The sequence below is a fragment of the Salvelinus alpinus genome, chromosome 7, assembly GCF_045679555.1.
Source record: "Salvelinus alpinus chromosome 7, SLU_Salpinus.1, whole genome shotgun sequence".
Taxonomy (NCBI): Eukaryota; Metazoa; Chordata; class Actinopteri; order Salmoniformes; family Salmonidae; genus Salvelinus; species Salvelinus alpinus.
The window spans coordinates 8,728,745-8,753,278 of record NC_092092.1 but is presented as its reverse complement, the minus strand read 5'-3'; the positions used below and the strand labels follow the sequence as shown (position 1 = coordinate 8,753,278).

General features: G+C 43.1%; 1 protein-coding gene across 5 annotated transcripts in view; it reads right to left on the bottom strand.

Moving 5' to 3' along the window:
• The window catches only part of LOC139580384 (RNA binding protein fox-1 homolog 3-like), a 995,419-nt gene that overhangs the window by 119,579 nt on the left and 851,306 nt on the right, over positions 1-24,534 (bottom strand). For 4 of the 5 annotated variants that reach the window (XM_071409008.1, XM_071409011.1, XM_071409012.1 and 1 more), the window contains 2 exons: positions 24,183-24,422; positions 4,292-4,441 (listed from right to left, as the gene is read on the bottom strand). In XM_071409008.1, the coding sequence (XP_071265109.1) occupies positions 4,292-4,441; positions 24,183-24,422 (390 nt within the window). The remainder of the gene's footprint in view (positions 1-4,291; positions 4,442-24,182; positions 24,423-24,534) is intronic. The other variant, XM_071409009.1, reaches the window with a different exon arrangement.

Genomic DNA, 24,534 nt, shown 5'->3' with positions numbered 1-24,534 from the left:
GGGCACAGCTGGTGTCTAGTGGGAGCCATCCCGGCTCTCTGTGTCATGCTGTATTCAAGTGCTCCTTGGAAATCGAAATTTAGAAAGGTTTTCAGGAACTGACTTGAGACAAACCTCATTGATACTGTATACCTGAAGCCTGGTGTTTTGGAATTTGGAATCTCATATTTCAGATCATTGCAAGACATGAAAGCAAAAACAGCATTCTGGAGTTTCCCTGTCGGATAGTTGAGGAGTTTCTGATATTCTGAGAGAGCTATCAAACACTTTAATGGTAAAGGAGGCCGCAATGCATGCAGGGAGGTCTCAAGCCCTCTGTGATATATTCGAGGTAAGCGTTGGGATCTGTTCTTAAAGGCACCCTATTCCCTATATAGTGCACTACTCTAGACCAGGGCCCTATTCCCTATATAGTGCACTACTTTAGACCAGGGCCCTATTCCCTATATAGTGCACTACTTAGACCAGGGCCCTATTCCCTATATAGTGCACTACTTTTTACTAGGGCCCATATGCCTTTGGTCGAAAGTAGTTAGGTTAAATTTTAAATGTAAAAAAAAAGACTGAAATAGTTTTCCATTTGGGACATAGACGTTGAGATTAGAGATTTCCGACAAGGTCGTTGTGAGAATGAGAGAATTGAATCCGTGAAATGATGCTTTGAATCCCAATTACCAGTCTACCATTAAGCCCTCATACTCATGGCTTTAATTTCCTCCTAAATGTGTTTATCTAATTGTGAAGTCAAATCAAATAAGGTTGGGTAATGAAACCGTTTTGTTATTTCATTGTATTCGTTTTCTCTTTATGTGCCTGCGTCTGTACAGTAGCACCCGACCACGCAGCTAAGAGTTCTTCTGAGATGTCGGTTTCATTTGATTTCTGATGAGGACCTAAATTGTCACAATAAGGACCGTTAAAAGGAAGCTTTCAATTGGTGTGTTCCACTGATTATAACCTCCTCGTTGCAATGCCTCGTTGTGGCCTGGCTTTTTCTATAATGTTCCAATATTCCCTTTCTGCTATAATGAAAAGAAATTCCATTTACTATAATGCCTGGCTATTGCCTTTGTTTGCATTGTGGCGGTGCTCAAACGGAGTCGTAATGGCACATTGAGCCAGTCGCTCATTGCTGCATTTAAAGGCAATGGGAGAGAGCGGCACTGGAGCCCATTGTGGGGATGGCAAAGCCCTGATGGAATCTGGGCCGCAGTGCTTCAGCTCTGCCCACAACGATTAATCCTTAAGACTGGACCATCGACAAAGAGGAGGAGGGTGTGTGTGTCGGTGTGTGTGTGTGTGTGTGTGTGTGTGTGTGTGTGTGTGTGTGTGTGTGTGTGTGTGTGTGTGTGTGTGTGTGTGTGTGTGTGTGTGTGTGTGTGTGTGTGTGTGTGTGTGTGTGTGTGTGTGTGTGTGTGTGTGTGTGTGTGTGTGTGTGTGTGTGTGTGTCTGTAGACTCTGACAAGATGACATGTCCCTCGTATCCTGTCCCACCACCCTGGAGACAATTGAACAACCACAACTAACTAACCAAACTGCTCAACTGCCTTGTCTGTGACTGAAGTATCGAACCAAAGAACCAAAAGTAACTTTTCAAGCCTTAACTTTCCCGTGAAACTGATTGGACAGTTTGAGTTTCCAAGTGTCTAAAGTACAAAAAAAAGGGCAAAAAATGTGACTTTGTTTTGACTTGTCCGAGCCCGGTCCTCCTCTTCAGGGTCTGTGTCAGTGTAGTCCTTCAAACAACAGGGTAAGACACACTCTGAGCATCGCTGATTGTAGTGAATTCTACCAGATTGTCTGTCTCTTCTAATCCCTCGCTCCTCTCTCCTCTGTCAGTGTCTCTGGTTAATTGTGGTGCAGAACTCAGTGCCTTGGAGACTTCACTAAGTGACCGGGGAGTGTTACTGGGGAGTTAGAGTACCAGGCTTCACACACACACACACACACACACACACACACACACACACACACACACACACACACACACACACACACACACACACACACACACACACACACACACACACACACACACACACACACACACACACACACACACACACACACACACACACACACACACACACACACACACACACACACCAAATCTGTCCCTGACTGGATCCTGTCACCCTACACACACCTAATGAGGATAAAGTCCCTTTTAACCACAGTGCTGAGGAATACCATTAATCGTGTCTCCATTGCGGGACCCTTCCATCTCCTCTACCTCTCCCCACATCAAGGCCTCCGATTCTGGGCATGGCCAGGGGGACAGGCACCGCCAGCTATGAAACAAAGTCCTGGCCGTAAGGGAGCAAATGTTCGGCTCCATTTGAGAACCAGGAGACGGGAGAAATGTCCAGCCTATTATTATTGTAAATGTTATACAGTGTAGTAGACTATATGTATTGGCTGCCATTAGTAACACTGTACTGTAAAGAGAGGTCTTAACAAGCTGTAGAGCAACACACACCATGAGTTGATCTCTCTCTCTCTCTCTCTCTCTCTCTCTCTCTCTCTCTCTCTCTCTCTCTCTCTCTCTCTCTCTCTCTCTCTCTCTCTCTCTCTCTCTCTCTCTCTCTCTCTCTCTCTCTCTCTCTCTCTCTCTCTCTCTCTCTCTCTCTCTCTCTCTCTCTCTCTCTCTCTCTCTCTCTCTAGGGCGTGTTGTTTGTTTATGTTCTCGCTCGCTCTGTCGTTCTTTCTTCTACTCACACTGTCTCCCTTCTGTATACTCTGTCTCTCTGTTTCTTCTACTCACACTGTCTCCCTTCTGTATACTCTGTCTCTGTCACGACTCCCACCAAAGGTGGCTCCCCTGCCTGTTCGGGCGGCGCTCGGCGGTCGTCGTCGCCGGTCTACTAGCTGCCACCGATCCCCTTTTCCTTTTCTGTTTGTTATGTCTTATTGGTTGCACCTGTTTCTGTTTGAGTTTTGATTCAGGACTATTTAAGCCTGTTAGGCCCGCCTGATTTTGTGCGGGCTTGTTTTCTGTTAGTCTTGGTTTGTTGCGTGTTGTGTTCCCTGTCTGTTTCTGCCCAGTTTTGGGTTGGACACTTTTCATTAGCGCCTGTTGTTTTGGGCGTTTATTTTGGATACCGCAAGTTTGGTTTCCCCCATGATCCTCTGCTCTCTGCGCTTGACACCGCACCCACCACTCCTGGCTGTGTGACAGTCTCTCTGTTTCTTCTCATCTAACATTATGTGGGAGTGAGAAGCTAACTGACTCTGTGCTCTATGGGGATTTCTGGGTCATTTTGTTGGAATTTTAAACAACATGACTGAGTTGCAGTATTTGGTACTCCAACTTATTTTTGTTATTTAACATTTATTTTACTAGGCAAGTCAGTTAAGAACAAATTCTTATTTACAATGACGGCCTACCGGAGAACAGTGGGTTAACTGCCTTGTTCAACGCTCTAACCACTAGACTATCTGCCGCCCCAAGGAGTGGGTACATAGGAGTGGGTACATAGGAGTGGGTACATAGGAGTGGGTACAAGATGCCTATTGGGCTGTAAGGCCAGAAGTGAAGAAAACAGCCTGAGACCAGCAGAGTTAGAAATCTATAGTACGAGCCGGTCCTAAGTTCCTCCAGGAACAAAAAGGATTAAATAAGTCAGAACAAGTTGCCGCAAACAACTGATACAGGGTCAGATATTTACTTCTTCCTTTTACAAAGCAGAGAACAAAACTGTTTTTCTAGAATCATTCTGTAATTCTAGAACAGTCCTGTGATTGAACCGTGTTCTGTTCTGAGAACTGCTACAGCGATAACAGTCTTGGGAATTCAAACACACCTTGTGACATGTCCTCTCTCTCTCTCTCCAAGGAGCGGTGAAGGACGACGGCCCTATAGAGTTCCAGGAGATGAAAAATTCATATCTATCCCTAATTTGAGGAGGAGAGGGTATGTGGAGGTTAGAAAGGGAATCATTTAGGTCCCCTCTCTAAAAGGTGTGACGGGGCCCATACATCTTTAATGGGGACAGGACGATCTCTAAAGTGACACTTGATGTACCTGTAGAGCTAAGGCTTACACAAAACACAAGCAGGGAGAATGAGATGACTGAAACATGGCCGACTCAACACTGGTGTTTTGTTGTAAAGGTCTGTGTGTTCGGAACACTGAGAACACACTGGTATGTAGACCGACAGTGTTACTGTAGTAGGCCTGTGTGCTGGGAAACCTTGGTATTGTACGGGTGAAGTTAGGTCTTGTGATGCTTTTTTCGGCTTCAGGTGAGCCTAATTTCTGACTTGAAACATGTAACAGCTAGCTACTCACCCCAAACATTTGCCTGAGGTCTGGATCTCTGAAGCGGAATGGGATGTTGGAGACGTGTAATCGTTTGGGCTGCTGCTTCTCTGACGAATCACACTGCTGCAGGTGGAGCTGATGGGAAACCTCCGTCTGCGCAACCTCGTCTGCCTGCTGCTGGGAAACACAGACCCACAACACCACAAACATTAGTTCCTAGCTAAACAAACATCTTACTCTTGGTTAGTGTAAAAACAATAACGGATAGGGTGGAGGTAGGAGAGAGTTTCAGGATCACTGAGGGTGACAGAAAAGAAAGGAAGATCAATCAAGTCTGAAAGGGATTGACAGAAAGAGAAAAAAGGGAGATTGATTGAAAGAGAAATATTGAGTGAGTGTGAGAGTGTGAGAGGGATATGATTCTCCACTAGGTATGACTCACACTGTTTTCCCCTGAAACACGATGGTTTTAAATAATAAAGAAGCATTTCATATTAAACTGCCTCTGTCCTTCTAAGTGTGTGAATAATGCTGTAGGGTGCATCGCAAACGGCATCCTATTCCTCTATGGGCCCTGTTCAATTAGTGCACTATAAAATGAATTGGGACGCAGCCTATGTCTTAGTCATAGTGTAGTGTGAGGTATGAATGTCGGTTGGCATTCTCTCTGCTCCCCTGACAGAGGAGATTAGGAAGCTGTCTGGGAGGAGTGTACACAGATTTAACAACTTAAACATCACTACTGTATGTATAATACAAACAGATAGAGAGAGGAGAGGGAGAAGAGTGAGAGAGAGAAAGAAAGACAGAGAGAGAGAGAGAGAGAGAGAGAGAGAGAGAGAGAGAGAGAGAGAGAGAGAGAGAGAGAGAGAGAGATACAGAGAGAGAGAGATACAGAGAGAGAGAGAGAGAGAGAGAGAGAGAGCGAGAGAGAGAGGGATGCCCTCCAGTCCTCCTCTCCTCCCCCAGACCCCATGTGATCATCTGTCCATTACCGGCAGAAAGTGGCAGCGATGCTCTCCAGGTCGCCGGGAGTGACGGCCCTTTTAGGTGTCGCCGTGACAACCATAATTTACTTCATTGTTATCAGAGTAAGCGTGACGACGGGGATCCCTGTTACCAACACCCGGGTGACCACTCTAAACTGGCCCTGAGATAAGACAGACACACGGCCCCCTGGGAAACGGAGTTCAATTGAGAGGAAACCAGTGGTGGCTAGTGGCACTTTAAATCAGCTCATAGTGATGGCTTGAAACATGGTTTCTTTACAACCTTTTCATTCACTCCATTAAAGCTATTAATCCTCCCCCACCAGCCTCCTCTGAAGGACCTTCCCTGGGTATCAGTCTGTTTAGCTAACATTCCAGTCCTTGAACTCCGTGTGACATGCCAAAGATGTTTAGCGTGACAGGAGTGGCAAGGAGTAAAATAACAGCTAAACAGACTGGTACCCACACTGTCCTCATACCCTACCACATATTAACTACCAATGTAGGATGTGGGTTAATCCTACCACATATTAACTACCAATGCAGGATGTGGGTTAATCCTACCACATATTAACTACCAATGCAGGATGTGGGTTAATCCTACCACATATTAACTACCAATGTAGGATGTGGGTTAATCCTACCACATATTAACTACCAATGCAGGATGTGGGTTAATCCTATCAGATGAAACTACCAATGCAGGATGTGGGTTAATCCTATCAGATGAAACTACCAATGCAGGATGTGGGTTAATCCTATCAGATGGTAAACGTTCCATTATCAGTAGGTAGTGAGAATGCGAGATCGAAAGAGAAAGAGACAGGGAGAGACAGAGTCAGACAGAATGAGAGAGCGAGAAAGAGAGAGAGAAAGAAAGATAGAGAGAGTGAAGCAGGAGTTGTACATATTGCGTTAGGATAACATTCAGGAGGAGGGATGAAAAGATGAAGAGATGACGTCAGCTAATCAATGAGAGAGAAATGCTGAAGGCAGCTCCATTTACAAATACAGGAGGAGAGAGAGAGAAATATATATGAAAGAGAGGAGGAGAGAGAGAGACAGACAGAGGAAAAAAGAGAGAGAGAGAAAGAGAGTGAGAGAGCGAGAGAGAGAGGGAGGTAAAAATAGTGTAAGTGATAATTGAGGTCTATCCCGATGCTTGCCTGTGTGTGTGTGTGTGTGCACGTGTGCGTGTGTGTTTGGAGACATGACAGATACTCTGTAGCAGGGGTAGGCAACAGGCGGCCTGTGGGCCAAAACCGACCCTCAAGATTTTTTTGGGTGCCCCCAAACTTTTGTGGGAAAAAAAGCATGTTAAATAAACATTAATTAAGCAAAAATTTACTTGAATCTGTTCCCAAATATTCCCACGAAAACCCCAGATGTGATCGTGTCTCAATGTAATCAAGGTATGAAATCATTGCTCTATTACAATACAATCTGTTTTGGGGGTTTGGTTGTGGTCAAGTTGCAGTATACAACCTATTATAATCATGTTCCGTCACACCGACCATTCACTCCGAATAAAGTCGTCCCGTGGCTGAATCTAGTTGCGTACCCCTACCTCTACCCCTACCCCTACCCCTACCTCTACCTCTACCCCTACCCCTACCCTATGGGCTGTTAGTCCTGCCCCATTACATTACCAAGGGAGAGGGGTGAGAGGAGGGACAGCTGGGACAATTACCCCTCTGTCTGTGGCCATCCATCTACACTATACAGCACCAAACCCCCACGGCCCTACGTGTGTGTGTGTGTGTGTGTGTGTGTGTGTGTGTGTGTGTGTGTGTGTGTGTGTGTGTGTGTGTGTGTGTGTGTGTGTGTGTGTGTGTGTGTGTGTGTGTGTGTGTGTGTGTGTGTGTGTGTGTGTGTGTGTGTGTGTGTGTGTGTGTGTGTCGGTCTGTGTGTCTGTGTGTGTGTGTGTGTGTGTGTGTGTGTGTGTGTGTGTGTGTGTGTGTGTGTGTGTGTGTGTGTGTGTCGGTGTGTGTCGGAGTGTGTGTGTGTCGGTGTGTGTGTGTGTATGTGTGTCGGTGTGTGTGTGTGTGTGTGTGTGTGTGTGTGTCTCGGTGTGTGTGTCTCGGTGTGTGTGTGTATGTGTGTCGGTGTGTGTGTGTGTGTGTCGGTGTGTGTGTCGGTGTGTGTGTGTGTGTGTGTGTGTGTGTGTGTGTGTGTGTGTGTGTGTGTGTGTGTGTGTGTGTGTGTGTGTATATGTGTCGGTGTGTGTGTGTGTGTGTCGGTGTTGAGTGTTTAACAGCAAAGTGGCCATATCGATCAGCAGAGGGTGGCAGACACTGGAAGACCAGCATGATAAAGCACAGTCTTCCCCTAGCCACAACACACTCAAACCCATCTCCCACTTCTCCCAAACCTCCCTTTTCCTGATCATCACCTACAGCCCTGACCATTCCTATCTCTCCTTCGCTCAATCTGTCTGGCCTTCTCTAGTCACTCGTAGGCTCAGTCACTGGTATACTTTTATTTACAAAGCCATTTTGGGTTTACTACCTTTTTATTTGGGCATTTTTATTGTTCAGAAATGTGGTGGGTACTCTCTTCGTTCGCTGGACTTTATCCTGCTAACTGTTCCAAATGTCCGAACTGAATTTGGTAAAAGGGTTTTTATGTGCTCTGTGCCATCGTCTTGGAACGCCTTACAAAATACTTTTAAACTAGAAGAACTTGTCCCGATTGGTGTTTTTAAATCACTGATGAAAGATTTTGAGGCTGATTCCCTGACCTGTCAATGTTATAAAATTGCTGTTTTTGATTTTGTTATACTCTTGTGAATTCAATGGTTTCTACTAGATTACTTGTAGTTTTTCATGTTGTCTGTCTGTAATTGTGTAATGACTTGGTGCTGCCTATCTTGGCCAGGACGCTCTTGAAAAAGAGATTTTAAATCTCAATGAGCCCTTCCTGGTTAAATAAAGGTTAAATAAAATAAAAACAATCTCTCCTTCCCCCATCATTAACACTTATATCCCTCCCCCTGCACCCCCCCCCACCCTGAACCCACCCAACTATGGAGACATATTCTGGGGCCTCACCCCTCTCCTCCCCCTCCCTAATTAGTGTTAATTGCATGTTAATTACACTGCAGCTAGCACACGCCACATCTGTCTCATAGAACACACCATTTCTCTCCCTCCCTCCTCTTCTCCCCCTCATTCCCCTCGCTCTTCCCTCCCTCGCTTCTCTCCTGTGAGGAGAAGTGGAGTTGGGAAGTAATTAAAAGTCTCCCTCTCTCTTTCTGTCTTGTTCTCGCTCGCCCTCCCTCTCCCTCTCTCTGTCTTGTTCTCTCTCTCTCTCTCTCTCTCTCCCTCCCTATCCCTCTCCCTCTCCCTCTCCCTCTCCCTCTCCCTCTCTCTCTCCCTCTCTCTCCCTCCCTCCCTCCCTCTCCCTCTCTTTCTCTTTTTCTCTCCCTCCCTCTCCCTCTCCCTCTCTCTCTCTTTTTGTCTCCCTCTCTCTCTCCATCAGCAGAGGAAAACAATGTATCTATTTGAATGCATCTTTCCCCCAGTAAATGACTGCATAAGTATAAGCTATGTAATGGAACCACTTCTAACGTGTTAGATCAGTGGTTACAGACATAGAGGCAGACAGGGAGTTTGGATGCCTGTTGAAAGGATTCACACAAAACAATGCCTATGGCTCTCCACCTCAGCTCACCACATGCCGAGCTTCACTACATGACCAAAAGTATGTGGACACCTGCTTATCGGCATCTCATTCCAAAATCATGGGCAATTTCTGGGAAGGACTTCCACTAGATGTTGCAACATTTCTGCGGTACATGCTTCCATTCATGTGGCGCAGCGGTCTAAGGCACTGCATCTCAGTGCAAGAGGCATCACCACAGTCCCTGGTTTGAATCCAGGCTGTATCACATCCGGCCGGGATTGGGAGTCCCATAGGGCAGCGCACAATTGGCCCAGCGTCGTCCGGGTTAGAGTTTGGCCAGGGTAGGCCATCATTGTCAATAAGAATTTGATCTTAAATGTCTTGCCTAGTTTAATAGGTTAAATAAAAATAAAAAAATAAAAAAATAAAAGCCTGTCTGTCTGGTTTGTCTGTAAGTCTGTCCATCCACAGGGAGGAGACCCACCCTCTCACACAGACTAACACACCTACATACAGTGCATTCGAAAAGTATTCAGACCAATTCCCGTTTTCCACATTGTGTTAAGTTACAGCCTTATTCTAAAATTGATTACATTATTTATTTTTCTCAACAATCTACACACAATACCCATAATGACAAAGCTTACTTATTTACATAAGTATTCAGACCCTTTGCTGTGAGACTCGGAATTGAGCTCAGTTGCATCCTGTTTCCATTGATCATCCTTGAGATGTTTCTACAACTTGATTGGAGTCCACCTGTGGTAAATTCAAATGATTGGACATGATTTGGAAAGGCACACACACCTGTTTATATAAGGTCCCACAGTTGACAGTGCATGTCAGAGCAAAAAACAAGCCATGAGGTTGAAGGAATTGTCTGTAGAGTTCCGAGACAGGATTGTGTCAAGGCACAGATGTGGGGAAGGGTACCAAAACATGTCTGCAGCCTTGAAGGTCCCCAAGAACACAGTGACCTCCATCATTCTTAAATGGAAGAAGTTTGGAACCACCAAGACTCTTCCTTGAGCTGGCCCCCGGCCAAACTGAGCAATCGGGGGAGAAGGGCCTTGGTCAGGGAGGTGACCAAGAACACGATGGTCACTCTGACAGAGCTCCAGAGTTCCTCTGTGGAGATGGGAGAACATTCCAGAAGGGGAACCATCTCTGCAGCACTCCACCAATCAGGCCTTTATGGTAGAGTGGCAAGACGGAAGCCACTCCTCAGTAAAAGGCATGACAGCCCGCTTGGAGTTTGCCAAAAGGCACCTAAAGGACTCTCAGACCATGAGAAACAAGATTCTCTAGTCTGATGAAACCAAGATTGAACTCTTTGGCCTGAATGACAAGTGTCACATCTGGAGGAAACCTGGCACCATCCCTACGGTGAAGCATGGTGGTGGCAGCATCATGCTGTGGGGATGTTTTTCAGTGGCAGGGACTGGGAGACTAGTCAGGATCGAGGCAAAGATGAACTGAGTAAAGTAGAGAGATATCTGTATAATTAATCTATATGGGCCAAATAATGATGATCATCACTTCTTCGAAACCATATATAATAATCTATTTAGCTCATGAGCAACAAATTAATCTATTATTATGGTGGGAGATTATAATTCGGTTTTAAGTACCTTAATGGATCGTAAAGGAAATCACACTACAAACTATCACCCTCAAGCACTTAAGTAGATCACAAATATCAGGGATACATTAGAACTAGTGGATATATGGAGGTTGAAAAACCCTGACCTAGTGAGATATACATGGAGGAGGCTTAATCAAGCTACTGTAGCCGTCTTGATTACTTCCTGGTCTCGTTCTTGCTGGCATCAAAAGTAAAAAAATTCAATATTAATAGGAGACAGTATGTGATTGGACCACCATCTAATTGGCCTCCATATAACTCTAAATTTAATCAAAGCCTATTGGATGACAATATGTTCTTCACTAAGAGAAAATAATTCATAACTGACTTTTTTCTGCACAACATAGGTACAGCAGATCCCCTCATTGTATGGGACACTTTTAAATGTGCCTTTAGAGGCACAAAATAGGTTATTTATTCAAGAACGATCAAGTGTAATGCATTAAAAAAAATAAACGATTTGGAGGAAAAATGCTACCAAAAATAATTTACAGAAACTCGTTACAAATGGAGTGACTATGATTCACCAAATGATATTTTGAAAAGAGGAAGCAAAATATTTTAAGCATATGTTTTATTCTCAGTCTCCTCCATCTCCACTGAATTATGTCAACTATAAGGATTTCTTTCCTAATGAAAAAAGATGAATCATGTAAAATAAACTGAAAGACCTGTGTGAAGGCCAACTTACGGAATAGGACGTTTTTGAGGCGATTAAATATTTCAGTGTGGAAAAACACCAGGGCTTGACGGTATACCAGAAGAGGCATATCAGACCTTTTTTGATGTACTCAACGATCCATTATTAGCATGTTTTAATTACTCCTATAAAAACGGTAGACTTTCAGGTACTCAACAAGAAGGCCTGATTTCATTACTACTGAAACAGGACCCAGGTGGTAAAAAGATCCAGTCTATTTTAAAACCTGGAAGCCTCTTAGACTTCAATGTAGTGCTGCGAAAATCCTGGCGAAATGCACAGCACATAGAATAAAAAAGGTTTTACCAGATATTGTTCATCCTTATCAGACAGGTTTTTACATGGTTGATATATTGGAGATAATATATGACAATTACTTGAAACAATTGAACATTATGAAACATCAAAGATACCAGGCCTGGTCTTCATAGCAGATTTTGAAACGGTGTTTATATAAAGTACGACTAAAATTTATATATAAATGCCTGGATTACTTTAATTTAGCTACCTACTCCAGACGATTTATTTTTTAAATCAAATGAGCAAAAAATATTTCATTTTATTTGGAATGCTAAGCCAGACAAAATTAAATGTGCCTATTTATATAATGAATATAGGTTTGGAGGGCAAAAATTATTAAATATTAAAGCTTTAAAGCTCTCACTAAAAGCTTCACTCATACATAAGTTACACTTAAACCCCAGATGGTTCTCCAGTAGATTATTAAGAAAGGCTCATCCTTTGTTCAAAATGTGCTTTTTTGCCTCTATACAGATTACAACTTCTCATTTCCAACTAATTGAAAATGAAATTTTGTTTAAAGTATCGCCCTTTCTTAAACAAGCCATACAAAGATGGTTATAATTTCAGTTTATCCTCCAGAAAAGATATAACAAATATTACAACAAATGTTCTGGTTAAACTCAAATATACTGATTAATAAAAAAACGTTATTTTTTAAAAATGGTTTTATATTTATTAATGATATTATGAATATAAACGGTGGAGGTATGTCACATGTGCTGCTATCAAAAATATATGGGAATGTCTGCTCAATCCAAACATATAACCAAATATATGGGAATGTCTGCTCAATCCAAACTTATAACCAAATATATGGGAATGTCTGCTCAATCCAAACTTATAACCAAATATATGGGAATGTCTGCTCAATCCAAACTTATAACCAAATATATGGGAATGTCTGCTCAATCCAAACTTATAACCAAATATATGGGAATGTCTGCTCGATCTAAACTTATAACCAAATATATGGGAATGTCTGCTCAATCTAAACTTATAACCAAATATATGGGAATGTCTGCTCAATCCAAACTTATAACCAAATATATGGGAATGTCTGCTCAATCCAAACTTATAACCAAATATATGGGAATGTCTGCTCGATCTAAACTTATAACCAAATATATGGGAATGTCTGCTCGATCTAAACTTATAACCAAATATATGGAAATGTCTGCTCAATCTAAACTTATAACCAAATATATGGGAATGTCTGCACAATCCAAACTTATAACCAAATATATGGGAATGTCTGCTCAATCTAAACTTATAACCAAATATATGGGAATGTCTGCTCAATCCAAACTTATAACCAAATAATTGCAGCATTACCACAAAAAATGGAGGATGCAAGCGGACAAGGGAGAAAGTGAGGAACTTGTTTGCCTGCCAAATAGTAAAGGTACAAATTGTCTGAAAGGAACTGTCATAAATAGAAAAATATACCAGTTTCATTTGAGGACAGAAATGTTGACAGCTGCACCATACAGGCTGCACCATACAGGTTGCAAAATAAATGGGAAGAGAATTCCGATGGCACATGGATTATGAACTGGTACAAAAAACTACACTTGATTCAATATTTAGAATATTTCAATATAAATTATTATACAAAATTCTTGCCACCAACAGAATGCGATATATATATATATATATATATATATATATATATATAGGGCGCACAACAATCTCAGCTCCGTAGATTTTGCTGTGAAGAGACAGAATCAACAGATCATTTATTCTGGTATTGTCTCTATGTAGCTTGTTTCTGGTCACATGTTCAGGAAAAAAAATCACAACATGCACTTAAAATTAACCTTACAAATAGCAGTGTTGGGCGATATTGGAAATCCATAGTCAGTCAATAAATAATATAATAATAATATCATTTAATAAAAGTACAGAGAGATCCTTGATGAAAACCTGCTCCAGAGCACTCAGGTCCTCAGACTGAGGGCGCTTCACCTTTCAACAGGACAACGACCCTAAGCACACAGCCAAGACAATGCAGGAGTGGCTTCGGGATAAGTCTCTGAATGTCCTTGAGTGGTCCAGCCAGAGCCTGGACTTGAACCCGATCTAACATCTCTGGAGAGACCTGAAAATAGCTGGGCAGCAACGCTCCTCATTCAACGTGACAGAGCTTGAGAGAAGAATGGGAGAAACTCATTCAAAGCTTGTAGCCTTGTGGTCTTTCTAGGGAGTTTTTCCTAGCCACTGTGCCTCTACACCTGCATTGCTTGCTGTTTGGGGTTTTAGGCTGGGTTTCTGTACAGCACTTTGAGATATCAGCTGATGTACGAAGGGCTATAAAATAAATTTGATTTGATTTGATTTAGCGTCATGCCCAAAAAGACTTGAGGCTGTAATCACTGCCAAAGGTGCTTCAATAAAGTACTGAGTAAAGGGTCTGAATACTTATGTAAATGTGATATTTCCTTTGCTTTGTCATTATGGGGTATTGTGTGTAGATGTATGAGAGGAAAAAGCTATTTAACCCATTTTAGAACAAGACCCTAACGTAGCAAAATGTGGAAAAAGTAAAGGGGTCTAAATACTTTCCCGAATGCACTGTATATCCCTTAGGTGGTGACACCATACATCCCTTCTTTCTGTCTGGTTTGCAGGCTCACAGCCTTCAGTCCAAACTCTCTCTCTGTTCTGTAACTCCACATTCTCTCTCCGACTGTAAAATAATGGCCAAATATCTGTAAAGTGACTGTAATGAAACACTGACACACGTCTCTGTCTCTTTCTAGTAACATCTCTGTCTCTCAATTCAACTTGGTCTCTTTCACTCTGTCTCTGTCAATTTAAATTCAAGGGGCTTTACTGGCATGGGAAACATATGTTAACATTGCCAAAGCAAGTGAAGAAGATAATAAACAAAAGTGAAATAGGCAATAACAATTAACAGTAAACATTACACTCACAGAATTTCCAAAATAAAACATCAATTTCAAATGTCATATTATGTCTATTTACAGTGTTGTAACGATGTGCAGATAGTTCAAGTACAAAAGGGAAAACATGTGGGTTGTATTTACAGTGGTGTTGGTTTTCACTGGTTGCCCTTTTCTTGTGGCAACAGGTCCCAAATCTTGCTGCTGTGATGGCACACTGTGGTATTTTCTGGATTTTGTTGTTGTTTGTGTACATAGATTTTATAATGTCATATGTTTTTGCCCCAACTCCACTTTCCATCAATTTGTATAGCAGACCCTCATGCCAAATTGAGTCAAATGCCTTTTTGAAATCAACAAAGCTTGAGATTACTTTGCCTTTGTTTTGTTTTGTTTGTTTGTCAATTAGGGTGTGCAGGGTGAATACGTGGTCTGTCGTACGGTAATTTGGTAAAAAGCCAATTTGACATTTGCTCAGTACATTGTTTTCACTGAGGAAATGTACGAGTCTGCTGTCGATGACAGTGCAGAGGATTTTCCCAAGGTTGCTGTTGACGCATATCCCACGGTAGTTATGAGGGTCAAATTGTGTCTCTCTCTCTCTCTCTCTCTCTCTCTCTCTCTCTCTCTCTCTCTCTCTCTCTCTCTCTCTCTCTCTCTCTCTCTCTCTCTCTCTCTCTCTCTCTCTCTCTCTCTCTCTCTCTCTCTCTCTCTCTCTCTCTCTCTCTCTCTCTCTCTCTCTCTCTCTCTCTCTCTCTCTCTCTCTCTCTCTCTCTCTCTCTCTCTCTCTCTCTCTCTCTCTCTCTCTCTCTCTCTCTCTCTCTCTCTCTCTCTCTCTCTCTCTCTCTCTTTCAATAAGGGCTTTTCTCTCTCTCTCCCTCTAGTCGGAGTGCATGCTGGGAGTGAGTCGGGAAGCAGGAGCGATTGTGGGAGCGACTGTGTTCCAATGGCACGTTGTGTTCGCTAAGCCGAGTCTGTTATTTTAAAAGGCTAATTGATCATTAGAAAACCCTTTTGCAATTATGTTAACATCCCTGAAAACTGTTGTTCTGATTAAAGAAGCAATACCACTTCAAAATACATGACAGTTCAGAAGTTTGGGGTCACTTAGAAATGTCCTTGTTTTTGAAAGAAAAGCAATTTTTTTTTACCATTAAAATAACATGACATTGATCAGAAATACAGTGTAGACATTGTTAATGCTGTAAATTACTATTGTAGTTGGAAACGGGTATTTTTAATGGAAGATCTACATAGGCGTACAGAGGCCCATTATCAGCAACCATCACACAGTGTGTATAGATATTGATAAGTTGAGTTGTTTTAATGTTATATTGTCTCACTATCACTAAGCACGTATAGGGGTGGTGGGATCGGTGAGGTTGGTTCTCTCGAGGGCGTAACCAGCGGGAGGGGCTGATTGTAATGGTCACTCGTGGAGGTGCAGAGTTTGAAAAACTTAGTCGGCGGGACATAGGGTGAAGATTCCGGCTGAGGCAGGGTGTTCTGTGGAAGAATGTAGCTTAGCAGCTGGTGCTATCATTGGGTATGATAAAGGGAAAGGGAAGTGACATAAGTTTTCTACAAGAAACGGGGGTCATAAAAACTCAAAACGTAGGGGTGTGGCCATCCTGTTCTCAAAAGGTTTTTTGTCTTTGTCATATGACGTTGAAGAGGTAGTTGAGGGGAGGTTATTAAACATTAGATTGAGGTATGAAAACACCACTATGTGTTTAATAAATGTTTATGCCCCTGTAGTGGCAGTGGAGAGGGTATGTTTTTTAGAGACATTATCATACCATTGAGAAATGTAACACTGAGGATGATTTATTTCTTGCTGGGGATTTTAACTGTACAGTCAGTGATTTAGATAGAAATCACAAAGAACCTCATATAGCCGCAAAGCCTTTTTTAAAACGCCTTATTGTAACACATGAACTATGTGATATTTGGCGGAGTCAAAATGGAGGTACGAGACAGTACACATGGTCTAATGTGAAAGAAAACACCATCTCTCTGACCAGGTTAGATAGGTTTTATTGTAACACTGTGTGATGTTTGGAGCCAACATGGAGGTATGAGACAGTACACATGGACTAATGTGAGATAGAACACCATCTCTCTGGCCAGGTTAGATAGGTTTTATTGTAACACTGTGTGATGTTTGGAGCCAACATGAAGGTATGAGACAGTACACATGGACTAATGTGAGATAGAACACCATCTCTCTGGACAGGTTAGATAGGTTTTATTGTAACACTGTGTGATGTTTGGAGCCAACATGGAGGCACAGGACAGTACACATGGACTAATGTGAGATAGAACACCATCTCTCTGGCCAGGTTAGATAGGTTTTATTGTAACACTGTGTGATGTTTGGAGCCAACATGGAGGCACAGGACAGTACACATGGACTAATGTGAGATAGAACACCATCTCTCTGGACAGGTTAGACAGGTTGTATTGTTTTGAGCATCAATCTCAGGTCTGTAAGTCAAGTGAGATAAAATCCCAGTGAGATATTCTGATCATAGTTTAAAAACAGAGGTGGTGTACATTAACGCTGTAAAACCCCAGTGAGATATTCTGATCATAGTTTAATAACAGAGGTGGTGTACATTAACGCTGTAAAACCTAAAAGTGCATACTGACATTTTAATATAACTTTATTGAGTGATGCTAACTTCAAGAAATGTTTAAGTTTTCTCCGGGAGAGGTGGAGGTCTCTAAAGGACAGTTATGTTTCCTTTCAACAGTGGTGGGATATAGGGAAAATCCAGATTTAACAATTATGTCATCAGCACACGAAGAATGTCACCAGAGATATCACCAGATCAATGAATATCTGGAGTCTGAAATAGTGGAACTCCTGACGTTAGTTGAGACCACAGGAGATCGAGGCCATATTCAGGCCCTCAAGAGAATAAAAGCCTCATTGGCAGACCTGCTGGGTATCAGAGCACTGGGGGCATTGGTGAGAAGTAAGTTTCAGGGAATCTCTGAAATAGATGCCTCATCCAAATTTTTCTTTGGTTTAGAGAAAAATAATGGACAAAATAATGAATTCATTGCCACAGATCAGCTGTTAGACAGGAGCTCACTAGCCCAAGTGGAATTAGAAAGAGGACAGTAGAGTTCTATGCTGAGCTCTACAAGTGGAATTAGAAAGAGGACAGTAGAGTTCTATGCTGAGCTCTACAAGTGGAATTAGATAGAGGACAGTAGAGTTCTATGCTGAGCTCTACAAGTGGAATTAGATAGAGGGCAGTAGAGTTCTATGCTGAGCTCTACTAATGGAATTAGATAGAGGACAGTAGAGTTCTATGCTGAGCTCTACAAGTGGAATTAGATAGAGGACAGTAGAGTTCTATGCTGAGCTCTACAAGTGGAATTAGGAAGAGGACAGTAGAGTTCTATGCTGAGCTCTACCAGTGGAATTAGATAGAGGACAGTAGAGTTCTATGCTGAGCTCTACAAGTGGAATTAGATAGAGGGCAGTAGAGTTCTATGCTGAGCTCTACTAGTGGAATTAGATAGAGGACAGTAGAGTTCTATGCTGAGCTCTACAAGTGGAATTAGATAGAGGACAGTAGAGTTCTATGCTGAGCTCTACAAGTGGAATTAGGAAGAGGACAGTAGAGTTCTATGCTGAGCTCTACAAGTGGAATTAGAAAGAGGACAGTAGAGTTCTATGCTGAGCTCTACAAGTGGAATTAGAAAGAGGACAGTAGAGTTCTATGCTGAGCTCTACCAGTGGAATTAGAAAGAGGACAGTAGAGTTCTATGCTGAGTTCTACAAGTGGAATTAGGAAGAGGACAGTAGAGTTCTATGCTGAGCTCTACAAGTGGAATTAGAAAGAGGACAGTAGAGTTCTATGCTGAGCTCTACCAGTGGAATTAGAAAGAGGACAGTAGAGTTCTATGCTGAGTTCTACAAGTGGAATTAGGAAGAGGACAGTAGAGTTCTATGCTGAGCTCTACAAGTGGAATTAGAAAGAGGACAGTAGAGTTCTATGCTGAGCTCTACCAGTGGAATTAGAAAGAGGACAGTAGAGTTCTATGCTGAGCTCTACAAGTGGAATTAGAAAGAGGACAGTAGAGTTATATGCTGAGTTCTACAAGTGGAATTAGATAGAGGACAGTAGAGTTCTATGCTGAGCTCTACCAGTGGAATTAGGAAGAGGACAGTAGAGTTCTATGCTGAGCTCTACAAGTGGAATTAGAAAGAGGACAGTAGAGTTCTATGCTGAGCTCTACAAGTGGAATTAGGAAGAGGACAGTAGAGTTCTATGCTGAGTTCTACCAGTGGAATTAGGAAGAGGACAGTAGAGTTCTATGCTGAGCTCTACAAGTGGAATTAGGAAGAGGACAGTAGAGTTCTATGCTGAGCTCTACAAGTGGAATTAGGAAGAGGACAGTAGAGTTCTATGCTGAGTTCTACAAGTGGAATTAGGAAGAGGACAGTAGAGTTATATGCTGAGTTCTACAAGTGGAATTAGGAAGAGGACAGTAGAGTTCTATGCTGAGCTCTACAAGTGGAATTAGGAAGAGGACAGTAGAGTTCTATGCTGAGTTCTACAAGTGGAATTAGGAAGAGGACAGTAGAGTTCTATGCTGAGCTCTACAAGTGGAATTAGAAAGAGGACAGTAGAGTTCTATGCTGAGCTCTAGAAGTGGAATTAGAAAGAGGACAGTAGAGTTCTATGCTGAGCTCTACAAGTGGAATTAGAAAGAGGACAGTAGAGTTCTATGCTGAGCTCTACAAGTGGAATTAGGAAGAGGACAGTAGAGTTCTATGCTGAGCTCTACAAGTGTGAGTACAAGGAGGATAAATCAGAGACACGGCAGTTCCTTGGTGGACTCCCACAGGTGACTGTAGAAGCTCAGGTTGAACTAGAGCAACCATTGTCTTTGCAGGAGCTTTACACTGCATTAAAAGGCCTGGAAAATGGAAGAGCACCGGGTATTGATGGGCTTCCTGTTGACTTTTTTAAGTCTTGTTGGGCTATGTTGGGAGAGAATTGGCTAGCAATAGTTAACGATAGTTTGACCACAGGGTTACTACCGATATGCTGCAGAAGGGTTGTCCTCACCCTACTGCCAAAAAAGGTTGACCCTATGGAGGTGATGAACTGGAGGCCGGTGGCCTTACTGTGCACTGATTATAAGAACCTGTCCAAGGCTTTGTCCAACAGGCTGAGGGAGGTGATGGGGCAAATCGCACGGACCAGTCCTAGTGGCAGGTAGATAGGGAATAACATTTCCCTGATTCTGTATTTTTTGGGGTGTCTCTACGGCTATTGGGTTGGATGCTGGTCTAATTTCAATTGATCAGGAAAAGGCATTTGACCGAGTTGAGCACTTTTGAGGCGTTTGGGTTCAGCTCTGGTTTTATTGCCATGATCAGGGTGATATATGGTGACATTGAACGTGTATTGAAAGTTAACGGTGGCTTGAATGCTCCTTTTAAAGTGTGTAAATTAGGCAGGGGTGTTCGTTGTCTGGAATGTTGTATGCCATTGCAATAGAGCCACTACTAAATATCATTAGAAGTCGCATTGAAGGGGTGAACCTTTCAGAGGAAATTCCTCCTATTCGTCTCTCAGCCTATGCTGATGTAGTTATTTTGGTGAAAAATGAAGCGGAGGCGGATAGTTTGAGTCTCATGGTTGATCGGATTAACAATGTGGTTGCCTCTGCACTGTGGCATCAGTTGTCATGTTCAGAGCCACCGTCTGGCCTTCTGACCAAGATACTGGCAATTATTGTCGATTTTTTTGGGGGGGGTAAATATCATTGGGTTCCACAAAGTGTTTTGTATTTGTCATAAGACGCGGGTGGACAAGGTCTTGTACATCTTGCTAGTAGAGCTGCTGCTTTCCGGTTTCAGTTTATTCAAAGGCTGCTTTATGGACCGAAAAATTAGGTGTGCAGAGGGGTGGCAGGTCTGGAATTACAGAAGGTAGGGGGATTAGATTTAAAGAAGGCAACATGTTTGGTTGATAGTAGCCAGATTTCTAAGGATGGAGTACCTCCGCTTTACAGAGGCATTCTTAGGGTTTGGAGTATAATGAAGGTGTCCAGACACACTAAGGCTGAGTCAGTACATTGGCTGCTGGAGGAACCTCTGGTGTTTGGGGTATAATGAAGGTGTCCAGACGCACTAAGGCTGAGTCAGTGCATTGGCTGCTGGAGGAACCTCTGGTGTTTGGAGTATAATGAAGGTGTCCAGACACACTAAGGCTGAGTCAGTGCATTGGCTGCTGGAGGAACCTCTGGTGTTTGGGGTATAATGAAGGTGTCCAGACGCACTAAGGCTGAGTCAGTGCATTGGCTGCTGGAGGAACCTCTGGTGTTTGGGGCAAGACTGGATTGTACAACTGAAGCTGTTCCACATTTCTCCAAGATGCTGATGAGGGGCAAAGTCAACACCCTGAGGAAGTTAATGGACATGGCTGGGCCCACATTAATGGATGGAAGACGGGTGGGTGAACATTTGGGGGTGAGGTCTGAAAGGAACGTCGGACAACTGCTGGGAAGTTGCAGGAATGCTTCTGTCAACAGAAGAGTGGATTATGCTCAAGAGTTACAAGAAAAAGGCACCAGATGAAGACACCCCATTTCCCAGACTAAGGATTATACCTGATATCCCAGAGTCAGACAGACTAAGGATTATACCTGATATCCCAGAGTCAGACAGACTAAGGATTATACCTGATATCCCAGAGTCAGACAGACTAAGGATTATACCCGATATCCCAGAGTCAGACAGACTAAGGATTATACCTGATATCCCAGAGTCAGACAGACTAAGGATTATACCCGATATCCCAGAGTCAGACAGACTAAGGATTATACCTGATATCCCAGAGTCAGACAGACTAAGGATTATACCTGATATCCCAGAGTCAGACAGACTAAGGATTATACCTGATATCCCAGAGTCAGACAGACTAAGGATTATACCTGATATCCCAGAGTCAGACAGACTAAGGATTATACCTGATATCCCAGAGTCAGACAGAAGGCTTCATTACTGGATTTGAGAGGGTTGGAAGAGGTGGATTTGGATGAGGTGAACGTGAAGGAGATATATAGGGGGTGTGTCAAGGTTTTTACATAAAGATAAAAAGAAAAATAGAAAAGACAAGGTAAAGCCAGCATGGAGAGCACTGTACAAGCCACCGGTACAAAAGGGTACTAGTGATATGCAATTGAGGGTGTTCCATGGCATCATTGCAGTTAATGCTTTTGTATACGTCATTTATTCCGATTTTGGAGATGGATGTCCTTTTTGTAATAGAAGAGAAACAATGTTTCACTGTTTTATGGAGTGCCAGAGGATAAAACCTCTGTTTGAAATACTAGAGTCTGTGTTTACAGCTGTAGAGGAGATTTTCAATAACTCTGTTTTTATTTGGGGGTTTTAATACATTAAGCAAAGGAAAAGAAAATGTCAACTTTACATTTTATTTTGGGACAAGCTAAGATGTCAATTTTTCTGAGTAGAAAAAAAAGATAGATGAGGGATATGGTAAGGATATAAGATGTGTTTTAAAGGATTAGTTTAAAGCGAGAATAAAAGTGGATTTTGAGTTGTAAAAGATCTCCCATTGTTCGAGGAGAAGTGGACTTATGAAGGAGCAATTTGTTTTGTGGAGGAGGGGAGACTATTTTTTCTTAATGAAATAAATTGAATGTAATTTTTATTTATTTATTTCATTTATTAGTTTTTTATGTTAATTTAAGAGTTACACATTTGTTGTGTAATTTCTGAAAAGGCAGTGCGCCAACATTTGGGTTAATAGTTAAGGTTTTCTAAAAATTAAACCTCCCTCCCTCCCTCCCTCCCTCCCTCCCTCCCTCCCTCCCTCCCTCCCTCCCTCCCTCCCTCCCTCCCTCCCTCCCTCCCTCCCTCCCTCCCTCCCTCCCTCCCTCACCCTCTACTCTATTCCACTCCTGTTCAAACTCTCTAAAGTGACTGTCAATTTAAAGCTGACAAATGCTCACAGCTGAACTCTACAGCTTCTATACTGTCTACTGTGGACTCTTCCAAAGTCCTCAAACAGTCGGAAGACTCCTAAACTCAAACAGTAAGGGAGAAAGGAACTGAATATATAGTGTGGGGGAGGAGAGAGAGAGAGAGAGAGAGAGAGGGAGAGAGTGAGAGAGAGAGAGGATAGATGGAGAGAGAGAGAGGATAGATGGAGAGAGAGAGGATAGCGGGAGAGAGAGAGAGAGAGAGAGAGAGAGTGAGAGAGAGGATAGAGGATAGAGGGAGAGAGAGAGAGGATAGATGGAGAGAGAGAGGATAGAGGGAGAGAGAGAGGATAGATGGAGAGAGAGAGGTTAGATGGAGAGGGAGAGGATAGAGGGAGAGAGAGAGGATAGATGGAGAGAGAGGATAGAGGATAGAGGGAGATAGAGAGAGGATAGAGGGAGAGAGAGAGGATAGATGGAGAGAGAGAGGATAGATGGAGAGAGAGATAGGATAGAGGGAGAGAGAGAGAGGATAGATGGAGAGAGAGAGGATAGATGGAAAGAGAGAGGTTATAGATGGAGAGAGAGAGGATAGAGGGAGAGGATAGATGGAGAGAGAGAGAGGATAGATGGAGAGAGAGAGAGGATAGATGAGAGAGAGAGAGGATAGATGAGAGAGAGAGAGGATAGATGGAGAGAGAGAGAGGATAGATGAGAGAGAGAGAGGATAGATGGAGAGAGAGAGGATAGATGGAGAGAGAGAGGATAGATGGAGAGAGAGAGGATAGATGGAGAGAGAGAGAGGATAGATGGAGAGAGACAGACGTTTTCAGCTAACCTCAAACACTGCGGAAATGTTTAAAATTGCACCCAAACTCTGACAATTCTTTACAGACTATTTAGGGGAACAAGAAAACGTGTTAAAAGGAATTGGATTTCAAACAGAGACTACCTCATTTGTGAGTTATAGCCTGTCATAAGGCTGTGATGAAAGATATGATTTTACTGAGTTAATAGTGTGTGTACTAAGATTCCAGTCCAATCAAATACAGTACAGTAAATATAGTCCAACCACATACAGTACAGTAAATATAGTCCAACAAATATAGTCCAATACATACAGTACAGTAAATATAGTCCAAGTACATAACAGCTTGCTTTACAACTAGCTACATGACTCTCATGCAGAACTATATCTTTCTCTATCTTACTCTTCTTTGCCCCTCACCTCGCTCTTCTTTCTGTCAGCTCTTCTTTCACTCCCTCTCTCCATCCCCCTCTCCTCTGATTTGAAGTGGAGTTTCAGATTTGGGGCAGAGCGAATCTTTCTTGTCTGTCTGTCTGAACTCTGGTCTGGTCTCTCTCCCCCCTCTCTCTCTCTCTCTCCCCCCCTCTCTCTCTCTCCCCCCCCCCTCTCTCTCTCTCTCTCTCACACTGTATATGTTGATCTCCCTCTTCTATCGGTCTCTCTGTCATGATTCCATCACTCCCTCTCCCCTCTCTCTATTACACCGGATCTGTCTAGACAGTGGTGTGGAAAATAAGAACTAAATTACATTTAACAGCAAATTGAAAAGATGGCAGAGGAGGAGTGAGCCTTATCAAGGAACGAGGCTCAGCCCCCTCTTTCTCCCCTCCTTACAAAATTCACAGACCTACGATATTACCTTTTTACGGTGAACGTGGTGGGTGTGTGTGTACGCCCTGTGTGTGTGTGTGCTTGTGCGCGTGAGTGTTTTTCTGTGAGTGTGTGATTGTATCACTCTTCACTCACCGATAGTGTGGCTGTGAGGGTGGGTGTGTTGTTCTCGTTGCCGGGCTGTTCGCTGTGCGTCTGTGTGGGTGTGTACAGCGTTAGGGTGTGCTCTGCCACCGTGCTCTGACCCGTGTAGTCCGCTGGCGGGTGGGGGTGGGGAGGGGCGTACTCCGCTGGGATGCCGTTCTGGGGGGGGTACTGGGCTGGGGGGTAGGGCTGGGCCATCGCTTCCGGGGGGGCTGGCCCCTCTTGGTTACCCTGAAGAAAGAGAGAGAGACCTAAAGATCAGCGTCACAGGTAACTTCCACAAAGCTGCGAACGATCTAAGAGCCAAGGCAAGAAGGGCCTTCTATGCCATCAAAAGAAACAT